The sequence below is a fragment of the Bombyx mandarina genome, chromosome 01, assembly GCF_030267445.1.
Source record: "Bombyx mandarina strain Sakado chromosome 01, ASM3026744v2".
Lineage (NCBI taxonomy): Eukaryota > Metazoa > Arthropoda > Insecta > Lepidoptera > Bombycidae > Bombyx > Bombyx mandarina.
Window position 1 is genome coordinate 11,426,592 of NC_143208.1, and position 27,954 is coordinate 11,454,545.

The 27,954-nt window shown below is 36.2% G+C and overlaps 1 protein-coding gene across 2 annotated transcripts; it reads left to right on the plus strand.

Annotated features, from left to right (window-relative positions):
- On the plus strand, positions 1-27,188 carry LOC114246899 (multidrug resistance protein homolog 49). 2 transcript variants are annotated; one of them, XM_028179635.2, is made up of 26 exons: positions 2-152; positions 379-421; positions 1,924-2,120; positions 4,075-4,219; positions 5,005-5,105; positions 7,807-7,978; positions 9,334-9,458; positions 9,704-9,899; positions 10,529-10,753; positions 11,076-11,262; positions 12,295-12,437; positions 13,217-13,425; positions 13,678-13,772; positions 18,910-19,086; positions 19,910-20,025; positions 20,111-20,251; positions 20,381-20,563; positions 20,720-20,923; positions 21,410-21,539; positions 22,869-23,064; positions 23,899-24,061; positions 24,722-24,916; positions 25,003-25,212; positions 25,282-25,428; positions 26,008-26,116; positions 26,880-27,188. In XM_028179635.2, the coding sequence occupies exons 1-26, from the start codon at positions 127-129 to the stop codon at positions 26,966-26,968; spliced, it is 3,924 nt and encodes a 1,307-aa protein (XP_028035436.2). In that variant the 5' UTR covers positions 2-126; the 3' UTR covers positions 26,969-27,188. The 2 variants fall into 2 exon arrangements, with proteins under 2 accessions (XP_089586316.1, XP_028035436.2); XM_089730190.1 differs by lacking the exons at positions 24,722-24,916; positions 25,003-25,212; positions 25,282-25,428; positions 26,008-26,116; positions 26,880-27,188 and adding an exon at positions 24,189-24,376 and having other exon boundaries at positions 1-152.
- The last annotated feature ends 766 nt before the right edge of the window (positions 27,189-27,954 follow it).

Consider the following 27,954-nt stretch of genomic DNA (forward strand, 5'->3'; position numbering starts at 1 on the left):
TAAATACAATCACTTGCGTTCATTTAGAGCAAAACAAGTCCTGGCACTAAACGTTCAGTACGAATATCAGGGAACCTCTGCGGGAAGCGGACCTATTGAAATAACTGCGCAGTTCGCGTCCTGAAAATGGCAAATAAGAAAAAGAAATCGAAGTAAGTCTTCAAATATCGTATATAAAACAAATGCTCTAATTCTATGTTTTTGATACATTCGATTAGCTATTTGCTTTTTTGTTTATATGTAATGAATGCGTAAATCATGTGTCCTATTTTTGTGTTTCGCAAATGGTACGAGTCTTATGAAATGTAGCAGCGCGTTTTCTACCCTTTCATTTCAACTTAATGTGTTTTAGTCGCCAATGATTTATAAAAATTGCAGGAATGAAGAAAACATCACGACGCTGGTGTCCTTCTTTCAAATCGTAAGTATTGGCATTTCGAATATTCATAAAAGGAATAAAGCTTAATTCATAACAAAAATAAGGAAAATGTTTTTTTTTTCTATTACAAATCTGCCTTGTTAGTTTCTTAATAACATTGATTTACAATAACAATGCAACTCTGCTGTAGCGTAATCACGTTTCTCTTTTTTCCGGATAGTTTGGGCAAAATGACTCTCATACATATTCTCAGTGGGTCGCGTTTCTCACCCGGTGGTAGATTCTGCGAAGCACTGCTCTTGCTAGGGCCATTGTTAGCAGCACTCCGGTTTGAGCACCGTGAGCTCACCTACAGGTCAAGGAGAAGCTGAAATAGCCTCTCAAGGCTATCAGCGTAGGAATTTTTTTTACGGCAAATGCTTGATTTCAGGTACTATATACGCATGAGGGGTTTGAACAAGTGTTGGTAGGGCGATATCACCACAAATTAGTAAAATTTCCAAACCTGACAGTTTACATTTCACAGCACATCTACAAAAAAAACATGTATTTTTTCTTGAGTTAGTTTTTGCTTACTGCATTTGAACTATGGCACAGCTGCATAATTCGATACGAGTATACTAGGGGTAATAACCATAAAACATAAACTCAAATCAACATAATATATTTATCTAAATAAGCGATTCCTGATACCAAATATTTTCCAGATCAAGTTAAATAAATAAATAAATTACATAATATTATTTGACCCTATAGGCAATTTAAATTAATATTAGGAGTGCTTTATTGTGAATTGGGTCCCATCTTGGCATTGTTTTTGGGTTTGACCTGAAATTGATTGGTCCAACGTTATGTTACGTTAAAAGATAATACAACATTATGTTACAACTAAACTAGTTGAGACGCCGAATCAAGACTAGCCTATACATGTCTAAATTATGATATGTCAAGAAAATACTCGGATCCGTTAGTAATAGCAATAACTTATTAATATTTCTGCAATATCTATAGATGTCAATTGAATTAAATACATTTAAATGTTTAGTCAAAAATATAATTTATTCATCTAATCTATTCTTTCACCACCTTATCCCACTAAGTGGGGTCGGCACAGCTAATTTTTCTCTTCTATCAGCCGTCATCTCAACACTCACTCCTCTCTATCTCATACCGTCATTCACACACTCCATTCATGCCTGCTTTGGTCGACCTCTTCCCCCTCTACCTTGCACTACCATTTCCATACATCTTCTAGTCATATGCATATTCTCTCTACGCATCATATGTCCATACCAAGATAACCGTCCGCTCTTTAATTCATATAATATAAACTTTAAAATGACAACCCTGTAAAGTGTTGATTTTCAGCGTATCAACTTATTGATGCTCGCAGCCCTAAATTCTTTTTTAATTCAATTTATTAAATAAACATTTACCATATAAAGGTTTTTACTATAAACACAATTCACTATAATGCATACATCAATTATTGTATTCTATATATTGGGAAATTCGATGAGAATGGTTTTATTTTTCTCTTATAGTTTCGTTACGGAAATTGTTTGGAGCTGTTGGCAACCGCTCTCGGGGTAGTCTTCGGAATGATAAGCGGAGCCGGCGTGTGCTGCAACCTGCTCCAAATAGGGGAACTGAGCACGGCGTTCGTTGAGAGGACTAAGTATCATGACCGGCTTTCCAGCTACTTGCCCCTGACTGCGACTTTCGGAGGTGGCAAAAGATTGTAAGTTTACTGTGAATAGATTTCTAAATCAAACGAGTTGTTAAGCTGCAGTTGTATCCATCCCAGTGTGCCAAACTCTGTGAGAAAACTCTCCCTTAAAATAACATAAAAGAAAATTGTAATCTAGCACACAGCACGAGCAAGTACCAGAAATATTTTATGAGAATTTTTTTTATTATATGTATATTCAATAATAATAATATGTGTTCACTGTGTATTAGGAAAGTACATTTTTTCTATAAAAATTCCATCCCGAACATCCCGATATTTTTATATGAATCCAATTATATATGTCGGGATATCGTTAAATCTGTTTGTATGCAAATAATGTTCAAGTATTCGATCTTCCTAGATATAAGCATATATTGTTTTATCTGCTCAGATCCAACTATTTAGAAACAGAAGCTATACGAGACTCAAACATTTTGTGGTCGAGTTAGAGCTAAAAGTTTTTTTTATCGAGATACAGATATCGCAACACGTAAATGACAAAAGTCAAAATATAATATATATAACTAGTCAGGTCATAAGTATTGTCACACAGTAAAAACATTTCTTTTAGAATGCTGGGTACAAAAAAGTTTATTGAATTCGAATTTCGAATTGTTCATGAAAATAAAAATGTATACTTTTAGAATTTTATTCATTTTTAAATATGGAGTGGAAGCTTAAAGAAGACCGTGTTGCAGTTATTGCGTTGCATCGTTGCGGTTATGCGCTAATTCAAATTTTTAACATACTGAAAATTTTGAATATAACCAAAAGATTCGTTTATCGTACCATCAAACGATACAATGAAGACTCTAGTGTAGATGACAGGTCAAGAAGTGGTCGCCCTCGGTCTGTTAGGACTCCAGCAGTGATAAAAGCTGTGATGGCGCGAATTCAAAGAAATCCCAAACGTAAGCAGAAACTGTTGGCCCTTCAGATGGGATTAAGGAGAACCACGGTGAAAAGGGTGTTAAATGAAGACTTAGGGCTTCGGGCATATCGAAGAAAAACAGGACATCGTTTGAAGGCTCGACTAATGGACCTGAGACTGAAGAGATGCCGCGCTTTGTTGAAGTGGTACGCGGTAAAAAAATATCGGGAAATTCTTTTTTCGGATGAAAACATTTTTACCGTAGAAGAGAGCTACAACAAACAAAATGATAAGGTGTACGCACACAGTAGTGAAGAAGCGAGCAAACCGTATTCCGCGTGTCCAACGAGGTCATTTTCCATCCTCGCTCATGGTATGGTTGGGAGTTTCTTATTGGGGCTTAACAGAGGTACATTTTTGTGAGAAAGGTGTAAAAACGAATGCAGTTGTGTATCAAAATACAGTCTTGACGAGCCTTGTGGAACCTGTTTCTCATACCATGTTCAATAACAGGCACTGGGTATTCCAACAAGATTCGGCGCCAGCTCATAGAGCGAAGAGCACACAAGACTGGCTGGCGGCGCGTGAAATCGACTTCATCCGGCACGAAGACTGGCCTTCCTCCAGTCCAGATTTGAATCCGTTAGATTACAAGATATGGCAACACTTGGAGGAAAAGGCGTGCTCAAAGCCTCATCCCAATTTGGAGTCACTCAAAACATCCTTGATTAAGGCAGCCGCCGATATTGACATGGACCTCGTTCGTGCTGCGAGACGACTGGCCGCGCAGATTGAAGGCCTGTATTCAAAATCACGGAGGTCATTTTGAATAAACTTTAGTGTCATAAGAATCTATGTTTTGTTAAGTTAATTTTAGTATATGAATGGTTACATAATGAATAAATTTGTTTCAATTATTTTACATTAAACATGTGACAGAATTTATGACCTGACTAGGTATATATATATGTATATATGCCTTAAGCTTAGGAGATTAAATAAATAATTTAAGAGCCTTAGTGCTAAGAGTATTTATAAAAGAATCATGTCACAAATTCTTTAACAGACCATTTCTTTTTCTTTTTCTATCAGGGTTAACGCTACGCACGAACAAAATATGGAGGCTCTTATCGATGACGCGAAAGCAATGGCCATCGGAATGTTCATCAGTATTGGAGTATCTCTTGTGTTCTGCGTGCTGTCCTTCAGCCTAATCAGTTGGAGCGCTTTACGCCAGGTTTCATATTTAGTGTATACAACCGCTGACATGTACTTAATGAATAGGCTAATATTTATATGAGTGTTGAACCTCCTAATAGTAATGACAATAAATAATAATGTTAATTTTAAATGCCTAGCGAAGCGGCGGGTACGGCTAGTAGTATAGATATACATACGAGTATAGTATATTTTCAAAAACCAATCACAAAATCTTCATCGAATAGCCAAAAGTCATCTTTTTAATTAAGCATCTTTCCCTAAGGCCAAAGGGCTAAGGCTAAACCTAAAAGTGAAATAAAATTAAATATAATAAAACATCAATAGACGAGAAACATATCGTGACTGACATAATAAACAAAAAATAATTGATTTCAATTGATGTCCTTACTCTCGTTTGACTTTGTGAGCTTGACGCTTCCAACAAAAATGATAATGTCACCTTGAGACGAAACTGCAATGTTAAATCATACTACATCTCATTAGCGAGATCAATCGTTATTGAAATTGTAGATATTTAATTTTAAAATATGATCGCAATGAGATTTCTATTTGATGGACTGAGGATTGATGAAATCTGATTCTCTGTTGCAACATCTTTTGTTAGTTTAACCCTAGTGAACACGCTCACTAGACCGTAATAAAGCCTATTGAAAAAAATTATCAAAGTAAACGTATTAAGTGCATATTGCAGAACCATTTCAGCAGTTTTTTTTTTACAATAGGTTTTTTCAAATATATTTCAGTATTAGAATGTTGGTTTCATATTTTAAAATGATTTACAAATTTTTCATAAATTTCAAGATAACGAGAATAAGGATGTTGTTCCTGAGGTCTGTACTTCGTCAAGACATGTCTTGGTACGACACTGATTCAGAATTCAACTTAGCGTCGAAGATGTCCGAGTAAGTACTAAAGTTAAATTAAATTTGGGATTACAGTTAACGTTATCATAAAAATTATTGACACATTTTACGTATTCAGAATCATAGGGTCAAACACATTTTTTTATAAAATGTAAAATTAGGTTTTTCTATATTTCTTGTATCGCAAAACTTAAATTAACACACAAATATACATAAAAAATGGACAAGTTTAGACTAGAAGGCTTAGAATGGCACAGGCACAAGTATGGATTTTTTCATAACAAGAATGAGCCACACACTGAGTTTCTCGCCGGATCTTCCCAGTGGGTCGCCTTTCCGATCCGGTAGTAGATTCAGCGAAGCACTGCTCTTGCTAGGGCTAGTGTTAGCAATTCTCTCAGGTTGAGCCCGTGAGCTCACCTACCAGTCCGTGCGAAGTTGGAATAGCCCCTTAGGATACCAAAAATTAGGAAGGGTAACTAAAAAAAAACAAAAAAAATAAAAAAAAAAACGTGCTTAGCAACAACCGGTAAGCTGCTTCTTATAGAGCTTATTGCAAGTTCAGTAACGTAATGAATCTACTGTCGACATAAATGTACTCTGCCTAGACAAGCAGTGCAAAGACGAAATTGTTTTCATGTTGTTCTAATTCATTTAATGTTTTAATTGATGCCTGCCTATTTCTGCCGTGAAGCAGTAATGCGTTTCGGTTTGAAGGGTGGGGCAGCCGTTGTAACTATAATTGAGACCTTAGAACTTATATCTCAAGGTGGGTGGCGCATTTACGTTGTAGATGTCTATGGGCTCCAGTAACCACTTAACACCAGGTGGGCTGTGAGCTCGTCCATTCATCTAAGCAATAAAAAAAAAAAAAAAATTGAAAATATTTAATAGACTTATACCTACTAATACTAATTTACTAAAACTAGCATTAGTTTACTCTTTTTTTGAAAATTTAAATTGGATGTATTAATTTCGTAATAATATCGTAAAACCTGAAATAACATTGAATGTCCTATTGGTTTTTTTTATTTCTTAGAGCTTAGATAGTTGGACGAGCTCACGGCCCACCTGGTGTTAAGTGGTCAACGGAGCCTATAGACAAAGTAATCTATAACGTAAATGCCGCCACCCACCTCGAAACATGAGTTGTAAACTCTCAGTTTTAACAGTATAAAGGCTGCCCCACCCTTCAAACCGAAACGCATTACTGCTTCACGGCAGACATAGGCCTGGGGTACCTACCCGTGCGGACTCACAAAACATCCTACCATCAGTACTTACGCAAATTATAATTATACGGGGTTGATTTTTTTACACGATGTTATTCCTTCACCGTGGAGGTCAATCGTGAACAATTGTTAAGAGCGTATTTCATTAGAAAAATTGGTACCCGCCTGTGAGACTTGAACACCATTGCATCATCGTACGACACGAATGCACCGGGCGTCTTATCTTTTAGGCCACGACGACTTCAAAGGTTTTTCAAAGGTTTGCTGTATGGATTTTTTACAGCACTATCGTTAGCATTAAATTTCAAGAGTTTTTTAATGTTAATTAATTAGATGGAAAATCAATAACTTTAAATACAGAAGTTCCGCTATGAAAATTATTTCATTAACTTTATAAAAAAAATAGCCAAGATAAAATTTAATGGAATTCATTCTGAGCTTAGCTTATCAATGAGCAGGAAATTTTATTGCAAAGTTTAATCTCATTAATATAGTGAAAACATGCCATAGCCTCGTAAAGATAATAACATAAGGAAACGCGCAAGATGATTATGACGTACCGTGAGTTTTATTGATACAATAAGCGGTGACATTGAAACCATTTCGGGACTAATAAATAATGCGTGAGGCAGCCATAATATTTTTTTTTCATTGTAATAATTGTTAAGGATACATATTTTTATACTATTTTTTTTTTTTTACTTTTAAGTTTTTTATAGTTAAATAACAATGAAAGAATTGTAATTAACTATCTCAATTTAAATTTCGTATAAAATTTATTATTTATTAAAGGTTCTAAGTTGAAATTTTAAGATATGAGCCTTTTTTATTTTTGTCTACATTTAAATATTAGTGTTTCGAAGTAAGATTTAGTTGATATGTAAACTTAGCTTTAAGTTAATGTTAATAATATTGTTGAATATATCGTTTACTATTTATGTATAATAATGATGTATATCACTTGAGCACCTGCGGAACTATACAAGCTTTTAGAGTAGTTGACTATTTTCATATTAAAATTACATGACACAATTTTTATAAAAAAAATTACATTGATTTGACATACGCATTTATTAACGACCAACGCAAGCTTAAGGTGTGAAATAATAGATATAATTATGTATTGTAGATGACATAATTTATTGTCTTTAACACTTTCACTGTGGGACTGGTCCATATCGGCCCACGGGGGTACTTTCAGTTGGTGCGGACGAAGAAAACTATGTCCCTCTCACTGGTGCGGACCAATAATTCAGGTGCTTCTAAGAATTGGATACCGACAACTGTCTATCAATTGCATACAGTATGTTTTCACAAAGTTATAGCATTTTAATCTACCCTAGTGCTAGTGAGTTGAGAAAGACCTGCCACGCACTGGTGGTAATAACGTGGTAATGGACGCATTTTGACCCGCCGTCACATCAGATGAAGGTTTATTATTTTACTAGACGCAGTCAAGGTGTTAATAAATTTAATCTAGATTGTTATAGAACGAGCTTTTGTCGCAGAAACTTGATGAGCATTAAGGAAGGTATGGGCGAGAAGTTGGCGGTTGTATCGAACTTGGTGGGGACTTCCGTGATTTGTCTGTGCACCGCATTCCCCCTCGGTTGGCAGCTGACTCTGGCCTGCGCAGCCGTGATGCCCTTCTCCGTGATCACTTCTATTGCCTTATCGAATGTAAGTTGTAATTAATAATGTTATTTTAACACGTTGACTGTTATGGGTCACCGGTGCCCTAAGCGCTGCACTGAAGTAACTATGTCGATTTCTCTCTTCGTTCTTTCTTAATAAGGCGCCGGAATATCTAGCATTTTTTTTTATTGCTTAGATGGGTGAACAAGCTCACAGCCCATCTGATGTTAAGTGGTTACTGGAGCCCATAGACATCTACAACGTAAATGCGCCAACCACCTTGCAATATAAGGTTTAAGGTCTCAGTATAGTTACAACGGCTGCCCCACCCTTCAAACCGAAACGCATTACTGCTTGACTTCCACGGTTAAGGAATAACATCGTGTAATAAAAATCAAACCCGCAAAATTATAATTTGCGTAATCACTGGTGATAGCACCTCTTGGGAGTCCTCACGGGTAGGTACTACCGCCCTGCCTATTTCTGCCGTGAAGCAGTAATGCGTTTCAGTTTGAAGGGTAGGGCAGCCGTTGTAACTATACTGAGACCTTAGAACTTATATCTCGAGGTGGGTGGCGCGTTTACGTTGTGGATGTCTATGGGCTCCAGTAACCACTTAACACCAGGTGGGCTGTGAGCTCGTCCACCCATCTAAGCAATAATGAAAAAAAGGTCCTACCACCAGTAAAAAGACAGCAAGACTCAGCAGCAGCAGCAGACTGTAGCAGACTCTATGAAAGACGAATCCCAAGATACTCAGAATGAATCTATTTCTAAGAGACTTAAAAGAATAAAACATACATTCACAAACAAAAGAAGGTAAAATTAGGCAATGCGGGCGCTTAGTAACAGAAATCGACATAATTACTTCAGGGCGCCGCGTACGGCACCGGGGACCAACATGGCAGTGATGGCGTTAATTTTATTCGATAAAATTTTGCAATAGCACATCTGGTGCATGTCTTAACACTAGGTAGGCCGTGACTATCAGTGACTATGTAGTGGTTATAAGAGTCAATGAACATCACAACATGAATGTCGTCATTCGCCTTGAGACCTGAGGCCTATGTTTCAATTGTACAAATGGTCGTGCCCCTCTCCCCTCCTGCTGGCATACAATACGCCTTCAACTTCAAAGAAACTATTGTAATATCCACTGTTTTCTTGAAATATAGTATTTGATTTAAAAAAAATCTTATACGTCTATATAATTATCACAAACAGCACATTTGATGAATCATAAAATATTCTGACTGCTTCCAGTGCTGGCCACATTTCCAGTATGCATTCATTTGCGGTTCTCTGTTAAAAATAAATAAAGCTTTATTCAACTTCAACTTCATTGTTTAATAAAATAAATAACGAGTAATTAAACATTATTTTTATTTTCGATTTGAAAGTACCAAACAAAGTCTTCGATAAGAGAAATGGAGTCATACAGTTTGGCCGGGAAGCAAGCTGAAGAGATTCTCAAGTCAGTACGAACAATCGTCGCCTTCGGAGGGGAAAATAAGGAAGTAGAACGGTACATACGTCCGTATATCTTTTAAAATGCATATTACATTAATTTTCATAATATTTTTTGTATGTTCTGTATATAATTATTATTTTTATTGGTCTAAATGGGCCGACTAGCATTAGGTCAACTGGTAACGGAGTTCATAGACATTAAGACGTAAATTCTGAAACAAATCTCATGAAAAGCGGTTATACATATTATATAGCAGATGCCCTTGTCTTTAATATATTATTCTTGTATGACTTATAAAGGTACCGACGTCTGCTTGAGCCGGCTGAAGAATTTGGTCGAAAACGTGGACTCTTCACGGGATTAGGCAACGGCTTCAACTGGGTCCTTACATATTCTCTGAATGCTATCGGCTTTTCGTACGGGACAAGGCTAGTTGTCAATGATTTCGATACTGATTCTAATTTGAGGCAATATCCCGTTGGCGCTGTGTATAGTGTGAGTTCACATATGTTTTTGAATACTTCAGTTTATTTTTACAATAAATGAATTATGATAGGAAATAAATAGTGTTCACTGAGATTTGTGTGAAGGCGACTAAGAATGATGAGTTTATATTATGTATATATGTAATATAAGCCATATAGGCCTGGAAGTCACTCGTGTACATTTCATAAATAAGTGTTTCATTAGAAAAATTGGTGCCTGTGGGACTCGAAGACTGGCACAGTTGCATCGCTCGATACGAACGCATAGGGTGTCTTATCCTTTAGGCTACGACGACTTTACAAAAGTAAGGAAGATTAACAAAAAACCATAATTCGCTCCACGACCAGTAATCAATTAATTGCTCCTCTTTCAACGATAAAATAATTGAAGTTGCGTACATAAATATATAGGGTAATACTATGAAACTATATGAGCTTACTGTTGTTCTGAAAAGTCCATTCCGTTATAGTATTTTAATAATATTTGTTATCAGTAGATTTTGTACAAATATTGTATATAAAAGAAACAAAGACGATTGATGTTATTATTTTTATTCTATTTCCTAGAGGATTTATTGATTGTTTACTTTATATATTTTACGCTTCATAAACTACTGAACAGCTCCAATATTTTTGTAGATACTATTCTCTGTATATATGGCAACACAATCTATTACCTTCTGTGTCCCACACTTGGAGGGCTTCGCCGCGGCCCGTGGTGCGGCCGCAAGCATTTTTCACTTGATTGAAAGAGAACCAAAGATCGACAGTCTACAGCAAAAAGGTTTAACGCCTCGTCGAGTTGTTGGAGATATTTTACTTGAGGACGTTGAGTTTTGTTATCCGTCGCGACCCGAAGTCAAGGTATGATATTGTAATTGTTTCCATTATTTGTTTTAACTGTATCTTATAATCTATAACTGTATCCTATCTATAACTATATTTGCATGTAACTGTATATTTTAACTATATACAATTTTGCCACACATTAATTTTCGACATCAAAGCACAAAGTCGAATCTATTTTTTTAAAAACAAAGTTCATACGGATCTGTGTGTATTATATGATATCTATAATAAATCATATTTCAACCAATTAAAATTTGAAATATTCTACTATAATTTGGATCATTATGAAATGGTATTGTAAAATGTTATTATGATACATATAGTCTTAATGTCACAGGTTCTCAAAGGTTTTTCGATCCACGTAAAGCCGGGCGAATGCGTAGCTCTAGTGGGCTCCTCTGGTTGCGGTAAAAGTACTGTATTACAACTTTTACAAAGACTGTACGACCCACAAGCCGGCTCAGTTAAGCTGGATGGTAAAAATTTGAAAAACCTCAATCTAAGCTGGCTGAGGTCATCTTTGGGTGGGTATTGAGAGTTCTTAATTTCAACCTTACGTTTTAAACTTACGAAAATAGATATTTACATAAAGTTTTTAACATCGTACACGTATCGTTGAAACGATAAAAAATCAGGTTGATCTTTAGGACGTCTACTGTCTAGGATATGTAAACGCGTTCTTAACACTTCTTGTTCGTGAAGAAATGATAAGACTTCGACTTTGAATCATATCCGATCCTGTGGACCGAATGGTAAACAGTCGACGTCACCCTAAGCATGTAATTACCGCTCCTTCCGATCCATTAGCGGTGCCTTTAGATACCTCAAGCACCGGTCATCGTCCTCGCCGAACCCATCGCTTGCAACGAAGGGTTCGACGAGTAAATTAACCCGCAGACATAGCCCACTCAGTTTCTCGCCGGATCTTCTCAATGAGTCGCTTTCCGTTCCGGTGGTAAATTCTGTGAAGCACTGCTCTTGCTAGGGCCAGTGTTAGCAACACTTCCGGTTTGAGCCCCATTAGCTCACCTACACGATAAGGAGAAGCTGAAATAGTCTCTCAAGGCAATCAGCATAGGTAGGAAAAAGAACAAAGAAAATACTGACGGAATGATACCGAGTAATAAGCTGCAAAATTTTCGCGCAATCCACTTAAACGTGAATACCGATACTTGATTCAGACTTAGTAGATTGATAGCATACCATATTATGTTGTCCTAAGCGTGTACGAATGTTCTTTCAATTTTATCGAGCAAATATTTGAGAATGAATAATAGGTAGCTATAATCAGGTATATAATTACTAGGGGAGAGAACCAATATATTAAAAAAATAGTTTAAATAATCTAATCTCAAATAATCTATAACTAAAAGTATATATTTTTTTTTATTTTTTTTACTAGTAGGCAGACGAGCGTACGGCCCGCCTGATGGCGAGCGGTTACCGTCGCCCATGGTACTTCAGCAATGCCAGGGGCGGAGCTAAGCCGCTGCCTACCGTTAAACGACAAATGACCATTTTGTATGCGTTTAAACTTTGAATATCACAAATTTCAGGTGTGGTAGGTCAAGAACCGGTACTGTTTCGAGGGACGATCTACGACAACATCGCCATCGGAAGTCCAGAGGCCACACGCGAAGAAATCCAAAGAGTCGCTGAGATTGCTTACGCCCATGACTTTATTAGTCTTCTACCAAATGTAATTATTACATCAAAGTCTATAAGAGGCGCGTTCCGTAAAGTGGCAAGATAGAGTTATACTAAAGTATACGAATGTCAATGTTTATTTACTAATTCGGGCATAATCATTTCTCTTTTGAGTATGTTAGCCTGCGCCAGTTGATTTCTTATTTTTTTAAGACACATCGCAGTACAGAAACATTAGTAAAATATGATTTTTTTTAAACATGATTGTTTTAGGATTGTCTTATTGGAAATTACGTTTTCGGGAACAGTTTCAATACGCTATGTATTTAAGTGAAATTTAATATGGTTAAATGATAAATAGATAGCCGTGTATCATGCTACAGCGTATACCTACTGCTACGAATCTTAAATACGTACAATCAATCCGTAAGAGATATACCGATTTCTATTTTAACTACTTTTTTATATGTAAAAGTAACATTTCTATTTTATTTTTATTGCTTAGATGGGTGGACGAGCTCACAACCTACCTGGTGTTAAGTGGTTACTGGAGCCCATAAACATCTACAACGTAAATGCCACACCCACCTTGAGATATGAGTTCTAAGGTCTCAGTATAGTTACAACGGCTCTCCACCCTTAAAACCGTAACGCATTACTGCTTCACGGTAGAAGTGGGAGGGGTGGTGGTACCTACTGTACGGGCTCACAGGAGGTCCAACCACCAGTAAGAAACCTCACCTCCACATGTCACGCACTAACCTCCAAATGTTTATCATAAGGGAACTTTATATTGGGAATAAGTTTATGGATCTATGTTCACTTCCTTAGGGCTACGATACTGTGATAGGAGAACGAGGCGCTTCTCTTTCTGGTGGTCAGAAACAACGAATTGCAATTGCCCGGTCTCTCTTACGTGAACCGGCGGTGCTACTGCTTGACGAGGCTACTTCAGCCCTTGACCCTCACTCTGAAAGACAAGTACAGGCAGCGCTCGATCGTGCCAGTGTCGGACGCACTACCATAACCGTGTCACATAGGTATGCATCCAAAATCTTGTTTTTGCAAGTAATAAACATAGCATTAAATCAGAAATTTATAATTTTTTTTAATACCAGTAATTAAACAATTTAAATAAAAAAAGTGCAATAAGGTATGTGTGTGTGCGCGTGCGTGCGTGTGTGTGTTTCGTAATAGTGTAATAAAAAAACCAAATATCAATTAAAAAGTTTAATAGGGCAATAATTTAAAGTCAAAGCAGGCAATGAAATGATTTTTGGATTTATGTCCAGATTGTCGACCATAGTGAACGCCGATAGAATTATTTGCATGGACCAAGGAGTTATAGTCGAACAAGGAACGCACGAGGATCTCATGAAAGCCAAAGGTGATTATTTTTTAGTTAATACCTAACAATTACTATAAATTTACATTGCGAATATGAATTTAGGTTACAATACAATAGTACAGACATTTTTTTTTAAATAAATTGATTATTATTATTGATCATATACATATTTTAATTTGGCCATTTTTAATTTACAACCTTCTGGAACATTTAAATATTTTACATCATAAAATAATAGCTTCATGACGTGTAGCACTAAATCACAAGAATTACTTCTGAGTGTTCTTATCACAATACATACAGGGTGTACGATAGCTCAGTTTTATGATATTTTAAAGATTTAAAGAATTACGGACTTACCGCCAACTGCACAAAGATTTTACGACTCCTGTTTCTTATGTTGCACAAACTGCAGCAACACGTAGCGCTAGTGTCGCGCTCAGTTTTGATTGCGCGAGTACCGGGCAAGTTGGCGGGAGATTTCAAAATGTAAACCCCAAAATCGAACATTCCCCCCACCGAAATCCGCTTCGGGATTTCCCATTACGATACCAATAACAATGTTTTGATGATTCAGTTTCATAGTGGACTGTATTTATATTAAAATTATTTTAAGTAATTAAATCCAAGTATTTAAACAATAAACTTGACTTATGACTAAAAGAGAGATCACACAAAGGCCTACCTTTATGTAATCTTGTTATGAGTTAATTGTTATGTTTTTAATGCTAACTCTATGTCCGTCGCTATTGGGAGCGGACAAAGCTTAACGACAGGACGCGCCGTTTCGTTATTTTTTATACGAATTTTAACCACTCGCACGACACCATCCACGCCTGACTTAAATACAGTGACTCGCGCTAGATCCCACTGTAAAGGTGGTGGTGGTGCGTGTGATTTAATGAGAACTAAAATTCGACAGTTGTTGAACCACTTTTGTCGCTGCTGAAATGTGTGGAGGTATTCTTGGCCCCACCATTTCCAAAAAAGTTGTGTAAAGAGTTGTAAAATTTTCCACCGCTCGCGAGACAAAAAACGATGCTCACTGATATCGAATACCGGTACAGCCAACAATTCCCGCCCGATCACAACATGTGCCGGCGTCAGCATTTGGAACTCCTCTGGATCATCGAACAGTGGACATAGCGGTCTACAATTGAGAACTGCTTCAACCCGAGCAAAAGGCGTTCGGAGCTCTTTGAATGGAAATGATTTGTCTCCTACAATCCGTTTCAAATATAATTTAGCAGACTTTATTGCAGACTCATAGAAACCACCGAAGCGACCATCACTAGGAGGATTATGGCTCCAACGAATATTACGCGCTACAAGTTCTCTTGATAAGCTTTCTAAGTAAGACCCGATTAAACGCGTAACATCTGCTGACTGCTTCGTAGCCGACACAAAATTGGCATTATCTGAAATAATCATGAGACATTGACTTGTTGTAATTCCTTGCAAAGTGCGAGGTCCAACATATAAATAAAATTTATGACAATAATATATTAAAATGTTTGTAAAAATTTAATTTTTAAGTAAAAGTAAAGAAGGTTTCCTATCAGGTGAAAGACTAGAATTAGACAATTTACCCCCCACCCTGAGGAAACAGTTTGAATCCATGAAGGTAATTAGTTTCCGCAAACTCTGAGAACATCTCTGGCCTTTTTGTAAGGCCATAATGTCGTCCACAAATAAATGACTTTGTACGATTTTAATAACAATGTCGTGAGCCTTTCTGCTGTCCTCCAAAAACAGCGATCTACGTTCTGATTGAAAGACTCTATAGTTGTGGATGAACAAGTAAGACCGCGCGATTATACTCACAAGCTTACTAAAAAGAGTATCTGTTGGTGAGGTCCAACAGTGAATATGCTTCTATGACTTCTGTTGAGACAAGTACAGTACTTAAAGTTTTTCGTTTTAGGCCTAGAGTTATAGGTTTAACTGTACCCTCTGACTGGAAGTCATTAAGCCAATGGAGGCCGTTAAACCACTCATGTATTGTTTTGCATGATGCGTTAAATACGCCTCCCAATTTGTTTGTTGTACTAGAAAGCCACAAAATACAAAGATGCGGGATGATAAATATCGGATCCACGTTTTGTACCGCGCCTACGTGGCTCTTGTATCCACCAAGACTTTCGTACTCACGAATAAATTTTAAGTTCGGATGGCGTTCCAACTTATTTTCTATATCAATGTATTTATGTTCTTCTGCTCCATATGAAACACCAAGTTTATAAAAAGGTTGTAAAGGGTAGTTTACGAAACATCTACTTTTCTTATCACGGGTATGGTCTCGATCAAACAATGTCCCCGCTAATATGTCATCTGGATGCTGTGGTTTGATGAAACAAATGCTTTCTGTCTCCGAGAAAGACTGCGTTTCCTGCTCCAAGTTCACAGAAAGGGCCACAAATGATTTCGTATTATTAGTTTTGATATGACAATTTTCCGCGTTTAAAGTTCTAAGAGCCGAAGTAAAGACTTGACCTGCAATAACGTAACCGAAAATGGAATGCAATGCGACCGGCATATTCTTATCTTGTGGCATGATTTTTTCTCCATCATAAATTTGAGGAAACAGATCTCCGGCCAGTAACATGTCGATGGGACCCGGTGTACCAAAAGTTGGATCAGCAAGTGGAAGATTTTGAAATTTACGGATCACATAATCTGAGATAGACATAGTCGGTAGATTTCCGGCTATTTTTGCAACTATGACTACATCGGTAGTTAATATGGGGCTATCGCACTGACGCGGTTTTACAGTACAGGTAGTTAGCCCCAGATCTGCAATAGGCTTGGCACCTAGACCAATGGAATCGAAATCACACTTTCTCCGCCCTAGTCCTAACCTTAATGCACAGTCTTGAGTTATGTAGCCCGTCATGGCACCACTGTCAATTATAGTACGTACGGGTTGATAGATGCCCCAACAATCTGCGACGTGTATAATTGCGGTTCCGAGCAAGACTGTCGAAGTTGTAGAAACGGTAAGAGCCACCGAGCTGGCATTATTTCCTGAATTGGCACCAGCGCCAGCATCGATGTGAAGTGTGTGATGGTGCATATTTTTGCAAACTGTACAACGTACCCTAGATGGACAACTCTTTAATATATGATCATCACGCAAACAATTTTCACATAGCTTCAACTGTTTTATTTTTTAAAGCCGTTGTTCAGGAGTGAGATCACTATATTCGAAGCACCGATATATTGAATGAGGCTTGCCGCAATAATAACATTATTTTATTTTATTTAAAGTTTCATTCGAGTTTTGTTCCTTCTGAAGATTTTTAGTAGCCGCAGTTGCGGCTGAAGCCAAAGATGCTCTAGGCGCACCTACCCTGGCATTTGAATTATTAAGCTTTTTATCAAAATGACTGGTATTCTGGTAACCCTTTGCGTATATAGGTTTTGAATTGTCTATGCTTTGGTTTGAGACCGATTTACTTTCCGACATCTCCAGGATACGGACCTGGTTTTCCACGAAAGCGATAAGACCCTCAAATGTCGGAAGATCACCCGGCACACTTTTGTTTTCAAATGCGCGCCTAGTAGTTGAATCCAAATTACGCAAAGCTACATAAAACAAAACAAAACTTGATAAATCTGGTATGTTTAATGATTTTAATGCTTTGACGCTATCTTGACACGTTTGTAAAAAGGCATTTAGGCCGTCTGCTGAGTCATATTGTAATGGTTTGAAACTAAAAACTATCTAAATATGTACTCGCTAGCGCCCTCTTGTTTTCAAAACGTGTAACTAAAGAATTCCATACAATGGAATAATTTGTTGCTGTTATCGGCATTGATTTTACGATAGTGAGTGCTGGACCACTCACAGCCGACAATAAGTAATAAAAAATTTCAATATCAACTATATCAGTATTAGAATGTACTATTCTAACTTTCCGTCAAAGTGAAAAATTTCTAATTTCGGTAATCGAGGTTTTACAGTTTTACCGGAACCGAAATCACATCTAGTATTATCACTACCTGATAAATTCAGACTATCCGCGATATCACAAACAGAGTAATCATCTCATCAAATGCTTTGATTTGGTCGTATGACGGTACATACGACGGATTATAACGTTTTTGGACACAGATCATTTCACTCATAGCACTTTCATATGCAGTTCTCAAAGCGACAATATCTCTAAAACGGGCGCGAAATTGTGGCTGCATATCAGTATTACTTTTAACTACTCGCGACATCTCGTACAACGATTGTAAACGAATAAATGCCATCTCCTTGGTTGTCTGATGTGGTGCCAACAACTGATCGACATCGTCATCGGCAATTATTGCTTTCTTTCCAGATGTTGCTTTCGCCATCTTACAATTTTATTTAGGTAGGTACTTATGAATTTACAAATTAACTTGTTTAAAACACAATTTAAGAATTAGTAGAATGTTATAAAATACGAATAATCAAACAACAAATATTAAAAGAAAGTACCGTTCTACAAAGTAAAATTGTAACACAAAACAATATTAATAATTAATTAATGAATATTCGAAGACAATACTACGGTTAAAAACTATTTAATACGACAAAATTAAAGATTCTAAGATTTAATTCAATGGCAAACAATAAGAATTATCAATAAAAATATGTTATGGTTATTTTATTGAAATTTAATTTACTGCCAGTAATGGCGGCAAGGCGTCAGATATGTTTATGTATTAAAAAGTTCGCAACAAATTTGAAATAAAGTTTAATATTGTAACGAAAATAATACTAAATACCTGAACGCCGATGTATATTATGAATCACTGTATAAATTTCTTTATTGTAAAACACAAAACACAGAAGTTATGTTTTTCACAAAAACGCACAACTACCTACTTACGAATAAAAGTTTTGTAGGAATTGTTTTTACAATAATTACGTTTTTGTTATACTGAATCACTGGTATTTGATTTCGTAACAGGTAAAATCCGGTCGAATGATCATAAATGTACGATAGCTCAGTTTTATTATATTTTAAAGATTTAAAGAATTACGGACTTACCGCCAACTGCACAAAGATTTTACGACTCCTGTTTCTTATGTTGCATAAACTGCGGCAATACGTAGCGCTAGTGTCGCGCTCAGTTTTGATTGCGCGAGTACCGGGCAAGTTGGCGGGAGATTTCAAAATGTAAACCCCAAAATCGAACACAGGGTTTTACCATAAACTGGTGACAACTGGTAACGAGAACAAAGAACCAGCAGATATAGAGCCCCTTATTGAGGAAGCTGACGGTGATGGAGACAACATAGAACCAACTGTACCTTCAAGATTAGACGTCAGACGACGATCAAGCAAGAAAGTGCTGAGACATCATTCTATTAAAAAAGGTAATTTACAATTAAGTGAAATTCTGGATTAATTCCGTAGTCACGTTAGTCGTTAGCAGTAAGTTAAGGTAATAAGCCTGATTTGATGATAATAGCTATCTCTTAGTTTTTGGTGGTCCATAAAAATTATTACCATAATTATTTCATCGGTAAAAGTTAGCCTAAAGAATTTCTGGTTCGCTGGGTCTTCTCAGTGGGTCCCGATTCCGATTCTCTGGTAGATTCATCGAAGCACTACTCTTGCTAGGGCTAATGGTAGCAAATTCTCTCAGGTTGTGCCCGTGAGCTTATCTACCCGTCCGCGAAAAGTTGGAATAGCCCCTTAGGCTACCAGTACCTACGAAAAAAAATTAAAATATCAGTTACTTGTTAAACCCGGACCTCTTTTACATCATTCTGAAGATTACGTGAAAATTTCATCGAAATCGGTCCAGTCGTTTCAGAGCACGGAATAGATAAATAAGATAATAACCTTATCTATTCCGTGTTTCAGAGTCTATATGGAACCTAAATACATGCATTCGTTTTTACATAATTATAAACTATGCTGTATAGAAAAATGTTATTAAGGATTTCACTTGATCTCTAAATATAGATTTTATTTTCTAACCGACATGAACTCAACAAGACTACTGTGATGGTGATACTCAGAGACTGCGCTCTTCAATTACTAATAATTGCTTAATTATGAAGCGTTCGCGGCTTAATAGGCGAGATGGAATACTCTTAGTCTAAAAGAATAATCATTGTTACTTATTTATGTACTTGTCGACTGGCATTTTGTGAAAATCAATTTTTAACTAGCCTTTTCTCGTGAATTTAGATCACCCGGACTGGTTGACACCTCGCGGCTCGATTTCTTCAATGGTATCGATTGGACTGCAAAATTTCGTATTTAATAGTGATCTCGAATCTGAGGAAGATGAAGACGAAGAAGAGGTAAGATCTTTAGAAATTTATATATATATTTATATGTATATAATTTTTTAAATGATCGTGACTCATTCTTTGTTTCTACATACAGACTGTAAAAACTGTCAGTGATTGGCAGCTACTGAAATTGAATGCCCCTGAATGGCCATTGATAACAGTTGGCTCTATTGCTGCTTTTCTACAAGGAGCATGTTTCCCTGTCTTCGCCTTACTTTTTGGATTTTCCAGCGGGGTAAGGTTCTCAAAGAAATTTGTCACATTAACAATTCTTTTGGGACTTCTACTAAGAGCATTCGAAAAATATTTAGACATAAGTATAATACTCTATAATACGTCATTGCATTTTTTTTTGCCTTTTTAGATTTTCATACTAGATAATCGCGATGATATAATTTATTTAGCAGATATTTATTCTGTATTATTCGTGGTGATAGCCGCGATAGCTGGCATATCCATGTGTCTACAAAGTACAACCTTTACAAGTGCTGGCTTGAAAATGACAACTCGACTAAGACATCAATATTTTGCATCTTTGTTGAAACAGGTAATAGTATTTTGTTGTTTTGAAAACATTGTTTTGTTTCAACTATATTAGAGAACTTTTCGATCGTACACTGCCTACTAAGTACGCAGTGTACATCAAATACTTTTGATGATATATAAAAGTGATCAAATTGTAAAAAATTTAATTAAATTACAGGAAATAGGGTTTTTCGATAAAGAAACGAATACGGTCGGCGCGATCTGTGCGAGATTGAGCGGGGACACTGCTGAGGTACAGGGTGCCACTGGACTCAGGATAGGCCTCATACTGCAGGGTATCAGCTCAGTGGTCGTCGGGTTTTTGTTAGCTATCAGCTACAACTGGAAACTTACCTTAGTTGCGACAGTTTTTCTTCCTTTGGTAAGTATAACAATATTACAATATTATTTCTCATTCTTTTTATTTCTAATTCTACTATTATTTTTCAACAACAGAGGCATAGAAAAGAGTATCGATAATTTGAACTTTTGAAATTGATTATTTCAAATTCTAATCGTTTCTAATAATTTTGTTTTATTAGTTATAGATCACCGTCAATTATATCATTAGATTCCTGATTTACTTTTTTCAAAACACGAGATTACATTAAATCTATGTATGTAGTCATTTTAAAAAGGGCTTCTCTCTAAATCGACGTCCTGAATTTTTTATTGTGGGGTTGCGATCTGCATAAATACTAAATTAATATTTAGTTGTTAGTAATTTGTTATTGTAACATGTAACGTGCATTGGAACGTATATATACTTATATACTATAGAAACTGCTAAAAAATATTATGGGTAATAGGAGCGTTCTACAACTTTACTTGTTAAAATTTTAAATAAAAAATGAGATATTTCTTTTAGATGGTTGGTAGTATATGGTTGGAAGGTATTATATCTCAGAAGGCGCAAATAGATGAACGAAATGCAATGGAATCAGCCACTGCCATAGCTACTGAAGCCGTTGTCAGCATCAAGACAGTGCAGAGCTTAGGTGAAAGTTTCCGAAAACTACTTGATACATTATTATTATTTTATTTATTGAATAGAAGGTTAACGAACTCACGGTCCATCTGGTGTTAACTGGTTATTAGAGCCCATAGACATTAAGAATATTATTGCTACATCCTGCCTTGAGACGTCAGGTCTAGGTCTCAACTGTATAGTACAATGTCTGTACCACTCTTGAAACCGGAAGTGGGTAGCTTGGTGGTACCCTACCTAACATTAAATACATAAAGGTAATATATTAAAAAAAATGACGGTAGTTACACATTAAGATATCTACAAAACCTTACCGCAAATTCGGATGTTCGAGACCTTTATTTCAGTATTTTTATTTTAGATAGTAGGTATGGAGGGATATAATTAAGAAATTTAGCAAAACTTTCAAAAGTCTAACGGATATATACGAGTATTAAAAATATTAGTAATATACCTTATTAATTATCATATAATAATATGTGCAATTTTGTAAAAATAATAAAAATGTTCTATTACAAGACCGTCTGATTCCTAACTCAATTTCCATCACTTTTCTCGAATAGCAACAACACTCAGAATCCTTTATTAGAGAGCAATCCCCTCCTACCCAGTCAGTCCTATTCTTAATCCCACGAGGTACGGTTGCCGTTATTGTCGTTAATTCTTTGTATTTCTATTAATAAATGATTTTTTTAAATCTCCTCTCTCAATTCCTTAAAACAGTCCGAAAACTAGGAAATTATAAAAATGAGAATAATATACGCGAGATTAAATAAAAGATTAATTAAAGGTCTTAAAACAAAGATATTAGGATCTAGAATTAGGGATTAAGATTAATTTTAATTATTTACGACTCGAGAAGCATCCACAAGGTTCGTCTGGTGTGACCCTTTTTTCCTGTTAATATATTTATTTTCATATTTTACGTGTTTAAAAATTTATACATTTAACGGGCTTCCAAAAAAGAAGGAACTTAAAAATTTGGCTGTATTTTTATGTTTATTAACCTTAAAACTTTTCTCTAAGTGAACTGATTTGATAATTTATTTTTTATGCGAAAGATGATGCTTCTCGTGTCGTCATTTAAATTTTATCAAGATCTGACCTAGTCTACTAAACGATACATATTCAATTGGTTTCGACAAATTGATAACATTTTCTCAATTTTTTTTTTTAGGTCGATTTCCTCCTTTTTTTAACATATTTTATTATATTTAAATGATCTTTGAATATAAATGGTTTATTTGTAATTAGGAGCGAAATATGTACCGAACATAATATTATATTTAACAGCAAATTCGTGGCTCCGTACTCTAAGCCCATCCTTTCATTTTATTAGGTGTGGAGACGGTTTTCCTCCAAAAATTTCAAGATGCACTCAAGACTGCCTGTGTAGCTGTGGCTTATAAAACGCGTTGGAGAGGATTAGTCTACGGTCTTGGAGTTTACATACCGTTCATGGCGTACTGTAGCGCTACTGTTTACGGCGCCGTGCTCGTCGCCTATGGAGAAATGGAATACAAACTAGTGTTGCTGTAAGTTAAAAAGTAAAATGGCTTATGTGAAAAACGCTATCAATAATAACTCGTTTCACGTTTTTAATCGTTTAATTTTTTCGTTTTTTATTATCCTCAAATATAGCGGTAGGCAGCGGCTTGGCTCTGCCCCTGGCATTGCTGAAGTCCATGGGCGACGGTAACCACTCACCATCAGGTGGGCCGTATGCTCGTCTGCCTACAAAGGCAATAAAAAAAAATGCGACCACGGATACTGTAAAGAATTCGAAATGCTGGAAATATATACTATATAGTATAGACAATAAAAACAAATATTCGTAATTAAGTCAAAAAAGTAGTTAATTGTATCTACGACTCGTGAAAACCGAAGCAAATACGTCACATTACCACTACGAATAAATAATAAGTCCATTACCAACGTTCATATCAGAAAACAATTGGTCTAATATCGTTTATGTAGTGTTGTGTTCTATATTCAGTATTGAAGAATAGCGAGTTTGCAATTTCTTTAAAGTTGTTATGCCCTGTGACTACCATTTTAAATCAAATCATAAAGTTTATAGTTTAAGACTTTAATCAATTGGGATGAAATTAAATGAAACGGCTTGACATGTGATTAAATAAAGTCTCAGTAAAATCGTGGTTATTTACTGATACTGTTTCAGTGGACTTTTTCGAAGAACCGAGAAGATACGTCCAGCGGCTTTGTTTCATTTTCTCCATTTGTGCACTTTCAGGCATGTTAAACCACGTTATTAATAAAATCAAATAATTCACACAACTTCATTCCTCACGTTCCCGCCAAAATGTCCGTTTGCAGTTTGCATTATATAATAAATAAATAAATAACAGGGTAAACGAAGCTATAATGTACGGAGCCTATATGTTAGGCCAGTCGCTGGTGTATGCTCCCAGTTTGAATACGGCAAAGGCGTGTGGAGCAAGGATTCTGTCCATCATTCAAAGGCAACCTAAAATTCACAACGCAGTTGGAGTGAAAGACAAAAAAGATTGGGTAAGTACACAGAACAGGATTTATCATCGTCTTGGTCAATTTACACAAACACATTTTATTTAATAGAATCAGGATGTAGTTTTTTTGCCTAACTATTGCTCGTCAGGCGCATAACATCTGCCCACAGCAATGATGCTGAATGACGACCACGACCGCTCTGACAAGAGTGATACGACAAAGGAGATTGCTAGTAACCTCGAAGAGATATGCTAACTTCACCGCATGTGTAGGCGAGCTCACGGGGTTCAGACTTTGAGAGAGACTTTGCTAACATCAGGATCTAGTAGATAATGGGGCTTATCATAAATCAGAAATCTGGTAAGAAATATCAAAGGTTTTTTCAACCATTATGATTTATTTAATATACATATATTTTATAGAACAGGTCTCAACTGGGGTGTGTGGAGACCATAGATCCAAGAAGTACAAACAGCTGTCGGTCTTGAGATATAAAATTGAAGCCCTAATTGCATTGGTGAATGGCTGTCTCTTACAAAGCGAAACACATGATTGTTTTTCTGTAAAAATGAGAGTAATAGTAATTATCTAGAACATTTTTACTTTACAATATGACACTAGAGAGAAGTGCATATAACATTCGAAGGATATTATTTCGAGATATCCAACTGCTATAAGATTTGTGATATGTATACCAACCAGGTGGCATCCGGAAACTTCAGCATGCGTGATGTAGAATTCTGTTACCCTACAAGGCCAAGTCAACGTGTTTTGAAAGGAATCGATCTGAAAATGGAAGCTGGTAAAACCATCGCTCTCGTCGGGTCCTCCGGATGTGGCAAGTCTACAATCCTCCAGCTATTTCAACGTTTCTATGACCCTGATTCTGGTTTTATTGTTAGTAATCATATCTTTGTCGCATAATTTTCACATTCTAGATTTTTTTTTAATCTACGATCATTCAATAACCGTTTCTGATGTAGGAATTAGACAATCGTGACATTAGATCTGCTCTGACTATACCACGGCTGCGACGTCAGCTAGGAGTCGTGCAGCAAGAGCCGGTACTCTTGGACAGAAGTCTGGCCGAGAATATCGCGTATGGAGATAACAATAGGAAGGTCACTATGCACGAAATCGTCGCCGCTGCCAAAGCAGCAAACATACACTCATTCATCGTGTCTTTACCCAAGGTCGGTTCATTAGCATAACAAGGTGAGTTGAATTTTGAGAAAACGAGTCTAAATACAGGTTGATTTCAGGGTTATGAAACGAATTTGGGTGCGAACGGTGCTCAGCTGTCAGGAGGTCAAAAACAGCGGGTCTGTATAGCAAGGGCACTCATCAGGTCGCCACGCTTGTTACTGCTAGATGAAGCTACATCGGCATTGGATGCTAGCAGTGAACGGGTAACATAAAAATATCTAATTAAAGAGAATGTTTTTTTTATTGCTGAGATGTGTGGACGAGCTCACATCCCACCTGCTGTTAAGTGGTTACTGGAGCCCATAGACATCTATAACGTAAATGCCGCCACTCACCTTGAGAAATACGTTCTAAGGTCTCAGTATAGTTACAACGGCTGCCCCACCCTTCAAACCGAAACGCATTACTGCTTCAGAAATAATCAGGGGGTGGTATCTACCCGTGCGGACTCACAAGAGGTCCTACCACCAGTAAAATAATAATATAGTGCAATACAAGTGCGCGTGTGTGCGTGTACGGGCGCGCGTGTGTGTATCGTCTGTTTTTTGTGTAGCTTATAGCATTCGGAGGATTTTCCTGGATGCGAAAAGAGCATACCGGAGTTTGAATTTATTGCTTGCTGACCGTTTCTTATCTGTTTATTGTATTCGTGAAGTTAAATCATTCATATCAATGATTTCATAAGGCTAGTGAATATCTTAAAGAATAGGACTAGTGTCATGAATAAAATAATTATCGATTTCTAAATAATGTAATAGAATACTACTGTGATCATAATTTAGGCCGTGACAGAAGCTTTGGAGAAGGCTGCCAAGGGCCGCACTTGCATCACTATTGCTCACCGCCTCTCTACAGTTAAAGACGCTGACTTGATCTGCGTTATTGATAAAGGTACACAATCTAATTCTATTTTAAAAATAACAATGAAATCACATAAATCCTTTTATTATGTGTCGATATTTACATTTTTAGTAATAAAAATTGACTACTTCGACGAAAAAAATGGAACTACAAATCCCGTAAACTAAATAAAAAAACAAGAAAATCGATAAGCAAACAGGATTCGTAATAATAGTATTTAACTGTTTTGTCTTTGTCTATAGATATCATTTTTAAACTATATATTAATACGTGAAGCAAAAATTTTGTATCACTTTTTACGAAAATCGCGGGGACGGAGGAGTATGAAATTTCCCACACTTATAGAGAATATAGAGAAGTGCACAATGTTAATATTTTTTTAAATAATGCATAAAAGATACATTAAATCAATAAAGAAAACATTACACACACTACATACCATGTATTTGACGCACACACGCATGCATACTATTTTTTGTCAAACTTTTGTTCTTGACGTCTGTTGTCAAATTGAGATTAAATATTATTTGTCTTTGTTAATATTTTTTATAGTGTACTTTGGCGAAATTTGTGATTATAGAAGTTTATAATACAATCATAATAGTGTACAAACTTACAATTCCAATTCATTATAGTCGAATTTCAACTACTGCGGGACCTCTAGCTTATAAAATTTTACTACAATTTTTTTGCTGTATTGCTAAATAAACGGACAAATAACTAATAGCTATGTGCTATTTGTTTGTGGGATCCTTATCTGGTCCGTAAATTAATGAGAATGGTATTTTTTCAGGTAAAATCGTTGAGCGTGGAACTCACGCTGAATTGATCAGCATGAAGGGACATTACTGGCGCATGTGTAGAGGCCAAAATATGGCCTAATTATTTTTCCCATAATGCCTTTTATACTCGTGTTTTCCTGATTCTTTTTTCCTATTTTGAGATACTCATATTTTAAGATTATAAGAAATATTTTTGTGCCATGCAAACTTTTTTTTAAATGCATAATACTTTATAAGATTTTGCTACTCTAAAGTAATTTCGTTATTAATTAATGCTTAACTAGTGTCTAGTTAGCAGAATAAAATTATTATTTGTTTTTTTTTGTGTTTTATTGGTAAGTTTGTAATCAGACTTCAGATGCGACTTTTATGAATAGTAGGTACATGCTTTTTTTAGTATAATATATATCTGATGATATCTACTCACCATTGGTTAAAAAAAATGAATCGGTACAAAATTAAATATTTTTTTTTTAGCACCATCATAGCTGCGATACAATTTCTTTGTATCCAGTACTAATTGTTCACCAGTGTTAAAATCATAGGTAGTTTTGCGGTAGGCAGTGGCTTGTCTCTGCCCCTGGCATTGCTGAAGTCCATGGGCGACGGTAACCACTCACCATCAGGTGAGCCGTTTGCTTGTCTGCCTAAAAGGGCAATAAAAAAAAGAGGTTATCTAAAAGTGGAACTCATGGGTATGATGACGTGAAATTCGACACCCACTTTGAGTCATGAAGTCGAGATTTCATAATATATCTATTACAACTTTTCTATTCTTCACACGGCATTGACGAGGCCATGGTAACGGTTGTCACCGAGAGAAATCTCCAAGATTCTTGTAATAGATTAAATAATAAAAAATCTGTGTATTTTCTACGCGCTCTTTTCTCTATTGACAGAAAGATACATTAATTGTGCCATATGTCCTACTAGAAATATCGATGTACGGGGACAGAAATGACCTTGAATGAGCCGTATGCTGTTCATCTACCATTGATTAAAGTCCAATGTGGAAAGTAATTATTCTGTAGATATAAGACGGAAAATAATAATAATAATAATAGCACAAATATACATTACAAGTAT

Coding starts and splice junctions, on each gene's coding strand:
- LOC114246899 (XM_028179635.2), top strand. CDS start 127: ATGGCAAATAAGAAAAAGAAATCGAA. Junction 25,213..25,281: donor TCATCGTGTCTTTACCCAAG/GTCGGTTCATTA, acceptor GGTTGATTTCAG/GGTTATGAAACGAATTTGGG. Junction 26,117..26,879: donor GATCTGCGTTATTGATAAAG/GTACACAATCTA, acceptor GTATTTTTTCAG/GTAAAATCGTTGAGCGTGGA.